At 43.8% G+C, this 12918-nt stretch overlaps 1 protein-coding gene across 9 annotated transcripts in view; it reads right to left on the minus strand.

The window, feature by feature from the left end:
• The window catches only part of GOLGA1 (golgin A1), a 38622-nt gene extending 27829 nt beyond the window's left edge, over window positions 1-10793 (minus strand). For 4 of the 9 annotated variants that reach the window (XM_083423554.1, XM_083423553.1, XM_083423552.1 and 1 more), the window contains exons 1-7: window positions 10455-10793; window positions 5899-6169; window positions 5355-5445; window positions 4260-4334; window positions 2970-3067; window positions 2001-2033; window positions 274-402 (exon numbers count right to left, since the gene is read on the minus strand). In XM_083423554.1, the coding sequence (XP_083279680.1) occupies window positions 274-402; window positions 2001-2033; window positions 2970-3067; window positions 4260-4334; window positions 5355-5445; window positions 5899-6033 (561 nt within the window). In that variant the 5' untranslated portion in view covers window positions 6034-6169; window positions 10455-10793. Of the gene's footprint in view, window positions 1-273; window positions 403-559; window positions 1672-2000; window positions 2034-2969; window positions 3068-4259; window positions 4335-5354; window positions 5446-5898; window positions 6170-9743; window positions 9850-10454 lie in introns of those variants that run through there. The other 5 variants (XM_083423556.1, XM_083423555.1, XM_083423551.1 and 2 more) reach the window with 4 other exon arrangements.
• Window positions 10794-12918: the final 2125 nt, after the last annotated feature.

A 12918-nucleotide genomic window follows, 5' to 3' on the forward strand; every position in this document is an offset into this window, starting at 1 on the left:
GCTTCTGATATTCCTACTTTGAGATTGCCCATGTACTCCCCTTTGATTCCCACGGTGAAAAAGAGATAGAACATAAATGTAGTAAAAGCACTAAAGGGTGAAGGCAGAGTCCAATAAGCCCAAGGGTAGATAAGAGAGAAAAAGAGGAAAACCAGCTGGGGGGCGGGGGCGGTCAGTGGAATATAAAGACAAGGGCTTCCTGGATTATGTCCCAGAGGTCTAGGCTGGGTCTAGCTGCCCTACCCCAAATGGGCCTCTCTTGGGATCACTCACCATGTGCTTGACTTTAGCCAGCTCCTGCTGCTGGAAGCCCTCCAACTCATCAATCTCATCCCTTTTCTGGAAGAGGTTCAAGCTCTGCTCTTTCATCTCTTGTAGCTGTGCCGAAAGGAGCTTCTTCTCCTGTTGAGCAGCCAACACATAGAAAAGAAGATTAGGGGGATTTCCCAGCTTCAGTGTAAAAGCCAATTAAGATCTGAAAAGGGGGAGATCGTCCAGTGTTCTGCTTGGTGGGAGGAAGGCCCATCTGCAAAGGCCCTATATATCAAAAAGTACTCACAACAAGGATTTTGTGGTGGGTATTGATGTTCTTAAGCAAGCTAGCTAAGGTCTGTCATAGAAATTATCTCTATTCTGTGTAAAGAAAACTGAAAGAGCAACAACAAATGCTACAAAATACGCAATAAAACCATGTATACAAATTACTAAGATTTATAGAAAAAAGCTCTCATTCTCCTGGTTCTCACCCAGGACCCAAACAACCCACAAATTGCCCCAGAAATCTCACAATGAAGAGCTTTTCTGGGACCCACTGCCACCACCCTAGTTTCTCAGGTAAGGCTTTATGAACAGACACCAAGTCTGATGGAGCTTCCTCTGTGTCACATCCAGCACTCAGATCAGTTGTACTGCACACACACCAGTTCCAGGTAACAGGAGGTTTGGCTTGGTTAGTTTCCCAGGGGTCCCCTCAAGGATGGCAAACAGAACACCTCTCCACTCAACTGGAGGCTGCATCCAGTGCTAGTCCATTATTTTCAATGCGTTTACTCTGATTAGAACTTAGTTGGATGCAACCCTTGGGAACGAGAGACCCTTAAAGCCACATCCCTTGAAGCAGAAAATGAAGCAGCAGCTTTGGGAGTTCTCTTGCTCAGGGGTAAGGATAAACTGAGAGGTACTGCCAGGTGTAAGTTGGGGTGTCGCAGGCTGACCTTGTTTTCAAGGCATCTGGGCATTGCCACACTCTCCATTGTCGAGGGGTGTTACAAGCAGAGTAGTCTCTGTCTTTCATTCAGCAGGGACGGCATTTTAAAGTTTGACAATTGTACCTAAGTATTCAGAATATTCTTCTAGTCCGGTAATTATTCTACTGCTTGTTCTCCATAAGTAGTATAGGTGCTGAAGTAACTAGAAGTCTTTTTTGTTCAAGATTCTAGGCCTCAAGAATATAGGGGGAAATCTGGAAGCCTTTTACAAGCTTCTCTTATTCAAGTGTTCTAGGAAATGGTTTTCTGCTTCTCTCTCAAGGATCACAATAATATTCCCCTAGCCCAGCAGAGGGAGACCCATGGCCCTCCAAATGTTGGCAAACTACAACTCCTATCGCCCCCTGTCACCAGACATGCTGGTTGAGGCTGAGAGGAGTTGGAAGTCGAACAACTGGCGGGGTGGGGGCAGTTTTCCACCTTCCTGCCTTATGGAGAGAGAATTTACCCTCTGCCTTAGTTGCTATTCTCAGGGAACATTCTGCTGGTAACCCTGCAAGACCACATGTTTTTGCTATCAAGAAATGTCTATAGGATTCAACAGTCTAGACTGTCATGGAAGACTGAGGGACATGAGGCACCGAGACTAAGCTGCTTATGATGTCTGCAACACAGCTGGGAACTAAATTTGAAGTCTATTTGGGAAGGGAAGGAAGAGAAGATTATAGCCTCCAAAAATGAGACCCAGTCTGTTTGCACATATTAGGGCCCAGCTCTAAGTAAGCTACTTGCCTTTTCAAGGTGCGACAGCTTCTCCCTCCATTCCTGGGAAGGAAGAAAAGGACAGGTCAACATTTGCATGCCAGAGGGGCTATAATGAGGGAGAAGCTGGCAACAAACCAGGGAGCAGAAAAGTTCAGAGCCTACACCATCTGTCCTGCACAGTTGAAAGGAGAAACAGCAACTGGTGCTGTTATTGCATCACAGAGAGGCTCCCTTCCTTAAAGGGACAGTCTCAGAGAGAAGGAGCATGACTGTTTATTATTTTATATGATTTATGCTGTGTTTTTAATGTTTTACTGTGTTTTATTATGTTACTGTTATTTATTGTTTGTAAGTCACTTTGGGATTCATTTCAATGAAAAGCAACACAGAAATACAATCAATTGATCGATCTTCAGTGATGGCTCCTCACTTTTGGAAAGCTCTCCCCACAGGGAGGCTCACCTGGTACCATCGTTACATATCTTTAGGCGCCAAACAAAAACAGTCCGGAAGACCGTTCAAGTTCCGCAATGTTCGAAAGCCAGCAAAGGGCTGGCTGCAAGTTCAATGGAGAAAACTGAAAAACATGCAGCGGAATTCATTTGACTTCCAAGTCGTGTTTGAAAACGGAAGCAATTACTTCCAGGTTTTCGGCGTTCGAAAACCAAAACGTTCAGCTTCTGAGACACTCAAAAACCGAGGTACCACTGTAATTGTAAGTGGCTCTGAGTTGCCAGGGCAAAAAAAGTTACTAATTAATTTAACAAATAATAACAATCTTGAGAGACTATTTCTGGGAGTAGGAATGGGAGGGGAAATTTCCCCCTCAATGTTTGTTGGGACTACAAACCCCATCATTCCCTGCAATGACCATGCTAAGCCGGAAAAAAGTGAGGACCTGGCAGAGTGGGGTTGTCCAGGAAGGCTTGTCCCGCTCCTCACCCATCTCAGAACTTCTGGGAGCATGGCAACAAAGGCTTCATGAGCCTGACTGACCTGGTCCTTCTTCTCCAGAGCCAAGACCGTGCCTTCTGCCATCTTGGCCGTGCTGGCTTGATGAGCCTCATTCTGCTCTTGGAGCTTCTTCACAAAGGCTGCGGGTGACAACACATGAGCCGGAGAAACACCTGGGTGCTGCTGTGCCCAAGGCCCAGACTCATTCCATCTTAGGAGTGCAAGTTACTGTCTAACAGTGAGCCAAGGCTACTCCAATGCTGCCTGCTCTGACTGGCAGTAGGTCCCCAGGTCCCTCAGCAAAGTGTTAATTGCTAATGACTGCTACCTGAAATCAGTAGTGGCTGGTGCCCAATGGGGTTGGTAGGGCAGAAGGCAGGGAGTCCAATGGTAGGTGGAGGCACAGCCAGTGACAGGCGGAGCTAACCAATTCTAGTTTTGTCCTCTTCCCTCTCCCTGCAGAATTCTACAAGGGCAACACTGAGATTAAGGAGCAGCACGCTGACAGGCAGTGCCATCCCCTGGACTGTTGTGAGTCAGAAAACAGGCAGGCAGATATTGGCTGTGGGTAGACTGTGGTTAGTGGGGCAGTCCCACTACTGCCTGAAATTGTTTTAACTGGAGATTTTTGGGCAGGGGTGGGGGGAAATCACACCAGGACCTTCCATATGGAAAGCACTGCCCCTTGGTACTGCCCCATCATCAGAACATTACTCCACAGAATGAGGTAACTCTTCGACAGGACCCAAGCTGGGGTTTGGGGCGGATGCTCCCCCTGCTTATTCAAAAACCTCTGAACCTTGCACAGGTCCTTCAGAAGCTGCAGATAGCAGCTGAGAACTTTGTATGAGAGATGCCTATGTTTTGTATGTATTATACTTCTCAGAATAAAGAACCATTCACAGTTCTCTGCTCATTTCACTTTCTCTTCTTTCAGTGTCCCAGCTACACTTCAGACAGCACTATACTGAGCAACATTAAGTTCTGACTCTCTCCTAGGCCCAAATCTCACCCCTCATCTGCTTTCCCACAAATGAGGGAGTAAATAAGGGGCCTGCTCAAGTGTATGCCAAACCACAGCTTACCATTTCAAGAATGAGATTCAGGCTCACACGCTGCCTCCTCCCCTCAGGATTTTGCTAGTGATAAACCTGTTTCGAACAGCCAGACTAAAGTCCATGCTGGCCTACAAACTGTGCCTTCATCCTCATTTGCAAGCAAGCAAGCACAAATAATAATTTTCTTGGCTGGCTCAAGTTCAAAAAACAGTTTTACTTCCTGAGGCTTCTAAGCCCTTTTTTAAAGGGAAATGGAAAGAAGATGGGTACGTACAATCCTGATGGGTCTCTAATGCGTTCTCAAGCTTCTCCTTAATCTTCTGCAAGTTTCGGACCTGCTCGGCGTAATCTTGGGGGAAGGAGGCAGCAGCACCAACCAGAGATGGGCAGACAGGAGGGAAAAAACCGGGAGGAGGGGAGGAAAAAAACCTGGTGAGTGAAGAGGAATAATGATTTCCTTTGTTTGAAAATCATTTCTGTTAAGGAAGCTGAGGCATACGGCCACACCTCAACACCAGGCAAAACAAAATACTGCTACTGCACATGAAGTATGAAGAAGAGGTACAGACAGAAGGAATTTTGCTAGGAACGGAGAATCAAACATTGCTGAAAGGGCAGGGCAAGTTACCAAGACCAGCAGAGTGGCTCCAGCAGGCCATTCCTTTCTTGGTAGCCCATAATATAGTAGCACAGAGTATGTGTAAACCAAGACCTTGATGCTCTATAAAATCACACATACACCATCCACGCTGGCTCAAAGAATGGAAGCAGTTTTATCATCATATGTTAGAAGAGCAATGGTCATTTTTGACTCCTATCCAAGTGCAGACAGTGGAAGGATTAATGGAGTCTTACAGCAGTGGACTACAGAAGTGTAATTAAAAACAGGAATGGCTTTTTTTGGCAGGGTGGCCGTGATGCCCACTCTAGCAATGGATAAGGGACATTTTTCAGCTTGAGGGCTGCATTCCTTTGTAGACAACCTTTGTGGGGGGTGGGGAGACATGCCAGTGGTGGGCAGGGCTAGAAGCAAAAGTGGGGCAAAGCAATGGATGTGACTCTTTTGTATAGCAGGTTACTTTTTGGCCACGTAAATATCAGAGGGTCTCTAAAAATACATAAATCCCTTTCCACCCTCTATTTACACAAGCAAGAGGCATGATCACATCCAAGGACACATTTGGGCCATGCTAGAGGACAGTGTGGAGCAGGCCATTGAGAGGCATGGCCTGGACAGAGTCTAGAAGGCCTAGAGGGCTACTTTTGGCTCACCCTGTACTTTGAACAGGTATGACTTCTGAATGTTGTCTATACAACAGGGAGCACCTGTGTTCTTAAGCTAACCCCTCACCCCCAACATGGCACCTACCAGACAGCTTGACTTCCAGCTTCCGGATTTGTTCATTCCTCCGGAAGAGCTGAGACGAGAGGTCCTCCCTGGAGCTGCTTCCATCTGAGGGCTTAGTGAATTAAGAGATATATAGTAGGGATACTCACTTTTAAAAATTCAGAAATGAACAGTCCAACACACTTGTCCATTTCAGCAACAGCAACAAAAAAGAGCCTGCCCACGGGGAGCAGGGGGAGAGATGAGAGGAGAATGGCACTTTGCTGCAGTTTTTACATCATGCTACAGTTTTTAAAGCATTGGCAGTGTTTTGTCCCTTCCACTAGCAAAACTGGTGCTCTCAATTCTTCTCTTATGATTAGATAATGTCACACTAGCTGGATAGGCTCATTCCTCTCAACTCAGCATTGGTCTTCCTCCATCTTTATGAGGTGCTAGTGAATTTTGCCTTTTTATGCTAAATTGCATAGAAGTTGTCATACTGGCTGCTTGATACCCTTGCCAGCAAATCAACACATAGTTGTTTTAAAAAACTAGATAGCAAAACGTAGCATTTGGCACTTACAAAGTCATCCCCGGAATCAGCTCCTACAGATGTGATGGACTCCTTGCTGACCGATCTTGGCATTCTAGCCACCCCTCCTGGCCGCGGAGAAGTAGCTGCCTCTTCCGCAAGCTTCTTCTTTAGTTTTGCAAACATCTTCAACAGCCAGACAGGCCCTCAAAGGCAGGATCGCCGCAGTTCAGACAGTCAAGGCACAAACACACAGCAGTCTGTGCCTGATTTATCTTCCATCCAATCAGTTCCTCTCCCTCAAGGGGCTCATTGCCCAGTGCTGTTTCAAAATTAAGGGGGTGCATTTATAATGACCAAATCTGATAACACAGTTCAGTAACAATACAGATCAGGGGGTGCATTTGTAATGACCAGATCTGACAATACAGTTCAGGCAATCTGCAAGAATTAGCTCAAGATCAAAATCTATGTTTGGAACAATTTTGAACTCCTTGAATTCTAAACCTACATTGCTCTCCAACTCTCTTCTGTCCACCCACCCCAACCTCAATGCAAGCCAAAGTACTGGAACAGATACAATACTAGTCAAATCTAAAAACAAAATCCGAGACCAGGGAGAAGAGTCGATGGAAGAAGACTGGAAAAAATTATATTTACAGAAATATTGCAAAATTAATGAATGTTAGAAGAATATTGGAATGAAGTTACATGGTTTTAGCAGAAATGTTATTAAGAATTATATGAATATTAAGTGTTAATGTGGAAAATTTAAAGTTAAATTGTATTAGGATAAGTTATAGAACAAAAATTGAAGAAGAGGGAAAGGATTTGTTGAACCAGCTAATTTGAACTAGAATACAAAAAAGGGAGGTGTGAGGAAGTCGAGGAAATAAGCAAATGAAAGATATAGATATAAAATTTGGATGTGTGTGTAAATGTTTTTGTTTTTTTATGTTGTATTGTATTTTTTTTCATTGTTGATGTATTGTTTGTCGAATCTATGTATTGTTTTTCTTTTTATAATTATAAAATATTTAATAAATATTATATAAAAAAAAATCTAAAAACAAAATCGTAACTATTGTTTTTTGAAGCTACTGTCACTGGGAACCACATTTGCACTCAGGTTTCAGACCTTTTAACAGTCTTCAATTCCTTCATCTTTTTCTTAAAACCAATACAAAAGATTCTGAGCCATGTTTTACAATATTTACAAGTATCCCAATAAAAATAGACTCCATAAGGCTTTAAAATTGACTGTAAAATTTAAACCACAAGATGTGCCCTTGATTGATGGGCTCAAGCTATCAAGACAGAATGAGACACAACACTAAAACATCATTAGAAATTCCGGCCCATACCAATACTTGGCTCTTCTGATTTTGTTGGCTTCAAGTATGTTGGAAGTCACAGGGACCCATGACATGCGCCATAAGCAAGAGGCAGAACACAGGTTGCAACATCAAAGCAGGGCCCCCAATGCAAGATAAAAAAACTCAAGAAGAGGTCTCGCTGAAGCCACATGAAGGGGAATTACCATCTCCTGGCTCGGTCTCTCTGTCTACCTAACACCATCTCCCTGAGCAACCATGAATTATTCACTGGATTTCCTGACAGCCCTGCAGGAGCTATAGGACACCTGACACCACCTGTCCAACATGCTGACCTTGAAAGTACTTCATAAACATTGCAGGCTGATTTGTGATAGTAACTTCAGCTTCCCCACATATTTAACTCTGCCTCTCACTACCAAATGTCATGATGACACCCTCAAACTTGAACCAAAAGGATGACTTACAGGATCCACTCTGAACCAACACTTAGCAAGAGGTGCCATAGCTTGTGTGCCCAGAAATCACTATCGCCAACCAGGAAGCACTCTTCTCTAGTTCTAGAAGCAGGTGGGATGGTGGAAGCAAATGACTAATTGCAGGCAATGTTAATAAATTATGCCTAAACTTTTTAGCTTTTCTAATGCAATTTCTAAGATAATGTTTGAAAAGCATTTTTAACTTACACATGCCTGTTATTTACATATAGTTGAGAACATAGCCAGAGACACTCTTTATTTTTACATTCTGGCTCCGAGAGATCATATTTGGCCCCCGGTATGATGCTCTTTGAATTTCTTGCCATATTCAATTTCCCACCAACTCACATTAGACTACAGTAATGTCAATGCACTCCCCACCATCACCTGTTACTGAAGGGGTGGGGAAAGTCAAATTTGGCCTGTGGGATCATTTTAAGACAAGCGATGCTCACGCTATATATCAGGCACACAGATCTGTTATCTCCAGTGTAAACACTAAGTGCTAAGACAGGAGATAAGGGATCTCTTATCACTGATCCTACTGCTAAGCACTACAGTAATTATTACTGTATTTACCCCTTATCAGTTGCTTATTGCAGTAGAGGCAAACCCCCTTAGGAGCAGCTACGATGAGCTGCGCTTCTGTCTTATATTCTTCCTACAGAAAAGACTGCTGTCTGGGACTGGGCATATGAGACATCTTTTGACAATCTTTCAGACACAACTCAATGTGCTGGTGTTAGTTTAAAATTCTAACACAGCTACCTTAATGATATTTTCTCCTATATATGGACCTGTCCAGACACTAAGGTAATATTAAGAAGACTTTCTTTGGATTCCACTTGTTAGAAGTGAGCTGGGCTGTGACCCAAAAAGACATTTTCAGCTGTGGCAATTCAACGTCCTTTCAGTGACAGGTAGAGACTTTTAGGTTTCTTTAAAACAAAGCTTTAAACTGGCTTTTAAAAACCTGGTTTGGTACTGGTGCGCTGCTCTGCTCCATACTTTATCGTAACTACTGTTTTGTTAACCTGGTGCTGTCTAGATGTGCTGGGCTACAACTCCTTCAGACCACACCAGCACAGCCATGCTGTATGGAAATAGCAGTCCAAAACATCTGGAGGACACCAGATTGGCAAAGGCTGCTTCTCTGCCTTATTCACTGTCCTTAAACTACCATTAGTTATTTTGGGGCCCTTTGGGTAGAAGACAGCAAGAAGAGAAAGCTTAAAAATGAAACCAACCATCTCACGAAGCAGTGAGCATGAGTCAATACACACATTTGAAGCTGCCTTAAGCATCTTAAATAAATTTGATTCTTGCCTTCCAAAATTTGCATAACATTATCTTTAACCATTTTACCTTTGAATAGCAAACGCCTCATTGTTTACATTGCTACTATAATACCCATGTTCAATGCAACCAGATCCACATTGCAATCCTGCCCCACCTGTATTCCAGGGGGCTTATGCACTAGCAAGTACTCTCAGGTCTTGCTAGCAAGTTTCCCATAATGGGCATCTGGCTGGCCACTATGAAAACAGAATGCTGGACTAGATGCGTCTTTTGGGGTCTGACCCTAAAAGGCTCTTCTTGTGCTATAAGTACGGTACATTTAGGATTGCAAAGGGCATTATGGTATGGATGTTTCAGCCAGGAAAGATCTTGTCTGAAATTCCCACTTGGTCACAAACCTCAGTGGATAACCTTTGGACCAGCTTTGTTGTGTGAGCAAAATATGGAGGCATGGAAAGACTTGATGTCCCTGCTCTTGAATAAAGCACAATAAAAAAACATCAAGTAGGTGATTCCAAATATAGTTTTGAGGCATGCCAGGTGTTTTCCTTTTTCTGCAGTGCCCAAACAATGTTGCTAGCATCAAAATGCTAGCGTGTATCCCATCACTCACCCCATAATTAAATGTGGATTTATTCTTTTCAGGGGAAATTACAACACACACGTTACCAATACCCTGTTTGTAAATTAAGCCCCATCTAGAAGGACTCAAGGTTAACATTAACAATAATGATACAAAAGTCACAACATAAAAAAGGAAAACAAAAAGTCACTGGAGTCATACCTTTATTTGGGTCAACTAAAATGCTGCAAAACAGTGGTGTGGTTTTGAGTTACGTAGAAGTCTTCTTCACACTCCCTGTACAAAATCAGGCTTTGGTGGGGCAAGGCTTGGAAAGAGGGAAAAAGAGAAGTAGGTATTTCCCTCCCCTCATTACTGTGGAAGCCAATGAAGAGCGTCAAGACCCAGGTTCAAATCTCTGTTAAAGCCATTAAAGCTCACTGGGTTACCCTGAGTCAATCACTATCTCTCAGCCTGAAATGCTGTGAGGATAAAACGCGAAGGAGAAGTGTGCACACCACCTTGACCTCCTTGGAGAAAAAGTGGGACGTAAGTGTAAGAATAATTCATAAATAAATAATGAATAACGATGTCTGAATCTTCCCCTCTTCCCTCCTCGAACCCTTTTCCTTTTACATGCCGCCTGAAGAACAGCGTTGGGGAACCCGAACACTCTCGCATCTTTTGCTTGGTCCTTTTATAGGCAATAAATATGGTAAATGAGCGGGGAAGACGGAGGCTCTTAACAGCCGCGCCAAACCTTCCCTATTTACCGTATTTACCGTCTCACCTTTCTTTCCAACACTACTACCACCCTCCAGAAAGCAAAACAGAAACCCACCCCCAACGACCGCAATACACTGACATTTCACGCACCCTTTAAAGTCCAAGGAAAAGAAAAGGCGGAACGTAAAACCCTTTCTCTTAACTCACCGGCTGGTTCCTGACAGAACGGACGCCTCAACCACTCAGCCGGACCCGGAAACACGGTCACCACCGGCTGGCGGAAGTGACGTGACAGAAAGGGACGAGGGACGCGTGCGCAGAGAGAGGTGCTGTTTGTTTGTTTGTTTGTTTGTTTGTTTGTTTGTTTGTTTGTGTGTAAGTGTGTGTAGCGAAGGAGACGATATAAAGTTGGAGGGCGTGACCACTTCGGAGGCGTGGCTAAAGAAGAGGCCCCACCCCTCGCGTGACTGAAAAAGGGCGGATGTGAAAAAAAATGGAGGCGGTATTTGCGTCACACGTCGCGCCCCTCCCACTTTCGCCTCAGGACGACGTTCGAGGAGGCGGGACAGAGCGGGAGGCAGGCCCTCAAAGGACGCTCATCATGCATTTAAAGCACACGCTTAACTCTCACCCCGCAAAGTATTCTGGGAACTGTGGTTTGCCCTCACAGACCTACAATTCCAATAGCACCCTTAGCAAACTACTGTTCCCAATAAAGGTGATTTAAATAGGAGGCGTGTATGCAGGCTGTACAGAAAATGAAAGAAACACCATTTTGTTCTTTGCTGTTATATAAAAAATATTTTTCATTTTTAATAAAGAGGTAGCTGCCTACACTTAAGTAAACTTGCTTCAAGTCTCTGCCAAAGCAGACTGTGACTTTTTTTATTGCTGTCCTTTGCTTTGTGAGGAAAGTGCTGATTTGTTTTTGTGAAAGGGCTAATAAATTTTTACATGGTTATTATCTCTCTCACCTGTATATGTCAATTTTGTCATTCCCAACTTGGATTCAAAATATTCAATGGGCATCGGGTTATAAACACTCCAGATAAATAAAATAAATTTGGAGCGAATCCCCCCAAAGGCGTAGTCAACCTGTGGCTTTCCAGCTACTGTTGCTGGGGTCCCAACTCCCATAATCCCCAAGGACTACATGCAACATCTGGAGGGCTACAGGTTGATTATCTCTCACACCTCAACACTTTCCCCATGTAACACTAGGTGTCTTCCCTATTTCTAAATATAAAATTCACTGCTGAGGGCATTACACCATAGATTTAAATCACATAGCTCCCCCCAACCCAATAATCCTAGAAACTGTGGTTTACCCATCACAGAGCTACCATTCCCATCACCCCTAACAAACGAGTTTTTTAAGAGAAACCATATGCTTTAAATGTACATCACATAGTAACACAGGAGGTTGCCTTAAGGTAAAAAGTAAAGGTAAAAGACCCCTGGATGGTTAAGTCCAGTCAAATGCGGCTATGGGGTTGTGGCGCTCATCTCGCTTTCAGGCCGAAGGAGCCAGCGTTTGTCCACAGACAGCTTTCTGGTTCATGTCGCCAGCAGGTTTAAACCGCTACTGGCGCACGGAGGACCGTGACGAGTGCCAGAGTGCACGGAAACACAGTTTACCTTCCCGCCAGAGTGGTACCTATTTATTTACTTGCACTGGCGTGCTTTCAAACTGCTAGGTTGGCAGGAGCTAGGACAGAGCAATGGGAGCTCACCCCATCGTGGGGATTCGAACAGCCGACCTTCTGATCAGCAAGCCCAAGAGGCTCAGTGGTAGACCACAGCACCACCCGGGTCCCCTAGGAGGCTGCCTTATACCAAGTCAGATGCCGTGGCCCATCTAATTTATTGCATGCCCTCCAACATTTCTCCAGTGAAAATAGGGACATCCTCTTCAGTGAGACTAAAGAGATATATTTTTATAAATGATATTTTCTTCAGTCAAAGGTGCTCTTTAAATCTCCACATTTCAGATGAGCAGGGTGTTTTTTATAATCTGATGCTTTATGCATCTGCTTTCAGCTGCTCAGCTGCAGAAATGCAAGCTTCAGAGCTGGGTTTTAGCAACCTCATCAGGATCTCAGGCACTCATCAACATGATTTCCAGCTCCTTTTGCTGGCTGAGCTGCTTTTTATAGACCAGCAGTTGCAAAAGTCTCATGTCTCCCTCCCCTCTCCCACCACCACCTCCAATCTTTCTAAAATCAATAAAACTGCCTCTTTTGTGCTGGTTCATGGGATGTTTTGCTTTACATATTAATCTTCTATTCAGTGGCAGAGTCAATTTGCCTGCTTTAAAAAAAACAGAAGGGGTGTTTCTTTTGAAACCCTTGGCAAAGATCCACAGCCATACGTTACAATTGCTCATTAGAAGATCCTTGCAGATGGATAATTATATATTTTGTGATTTTGTGTTCTAGTTTTGTTCTGTGAGCTGCCCTGAAACCTCCAGGGATAGGGTGGAATATAAATAAATAAATAAATAAATAAATAAATAAATAACAAAACATTTATCTCATAACACCAGAACTCTTATTCATGCAGCAAGTAGTTAAAACTATGGAACTCACTGCCACAGGAGGCAGTGATGGCCACCAACTTGGAGAGCTTCCAACGTCTCCTGATTGAAGTGCAGAGAGTTTGAGGACTGGAC

This window comes from Podarcis tiliguerta, assembly GCF_965153285.1.
Source record: "Podarcis tiliguerta genome assembly, chromosome: Z".
NCBI lineage: Eukaryota > Metazoa > Chordata > Lepidosauria > Squamata > Lacertidae > Podarcis > Podarcis tiliguerta.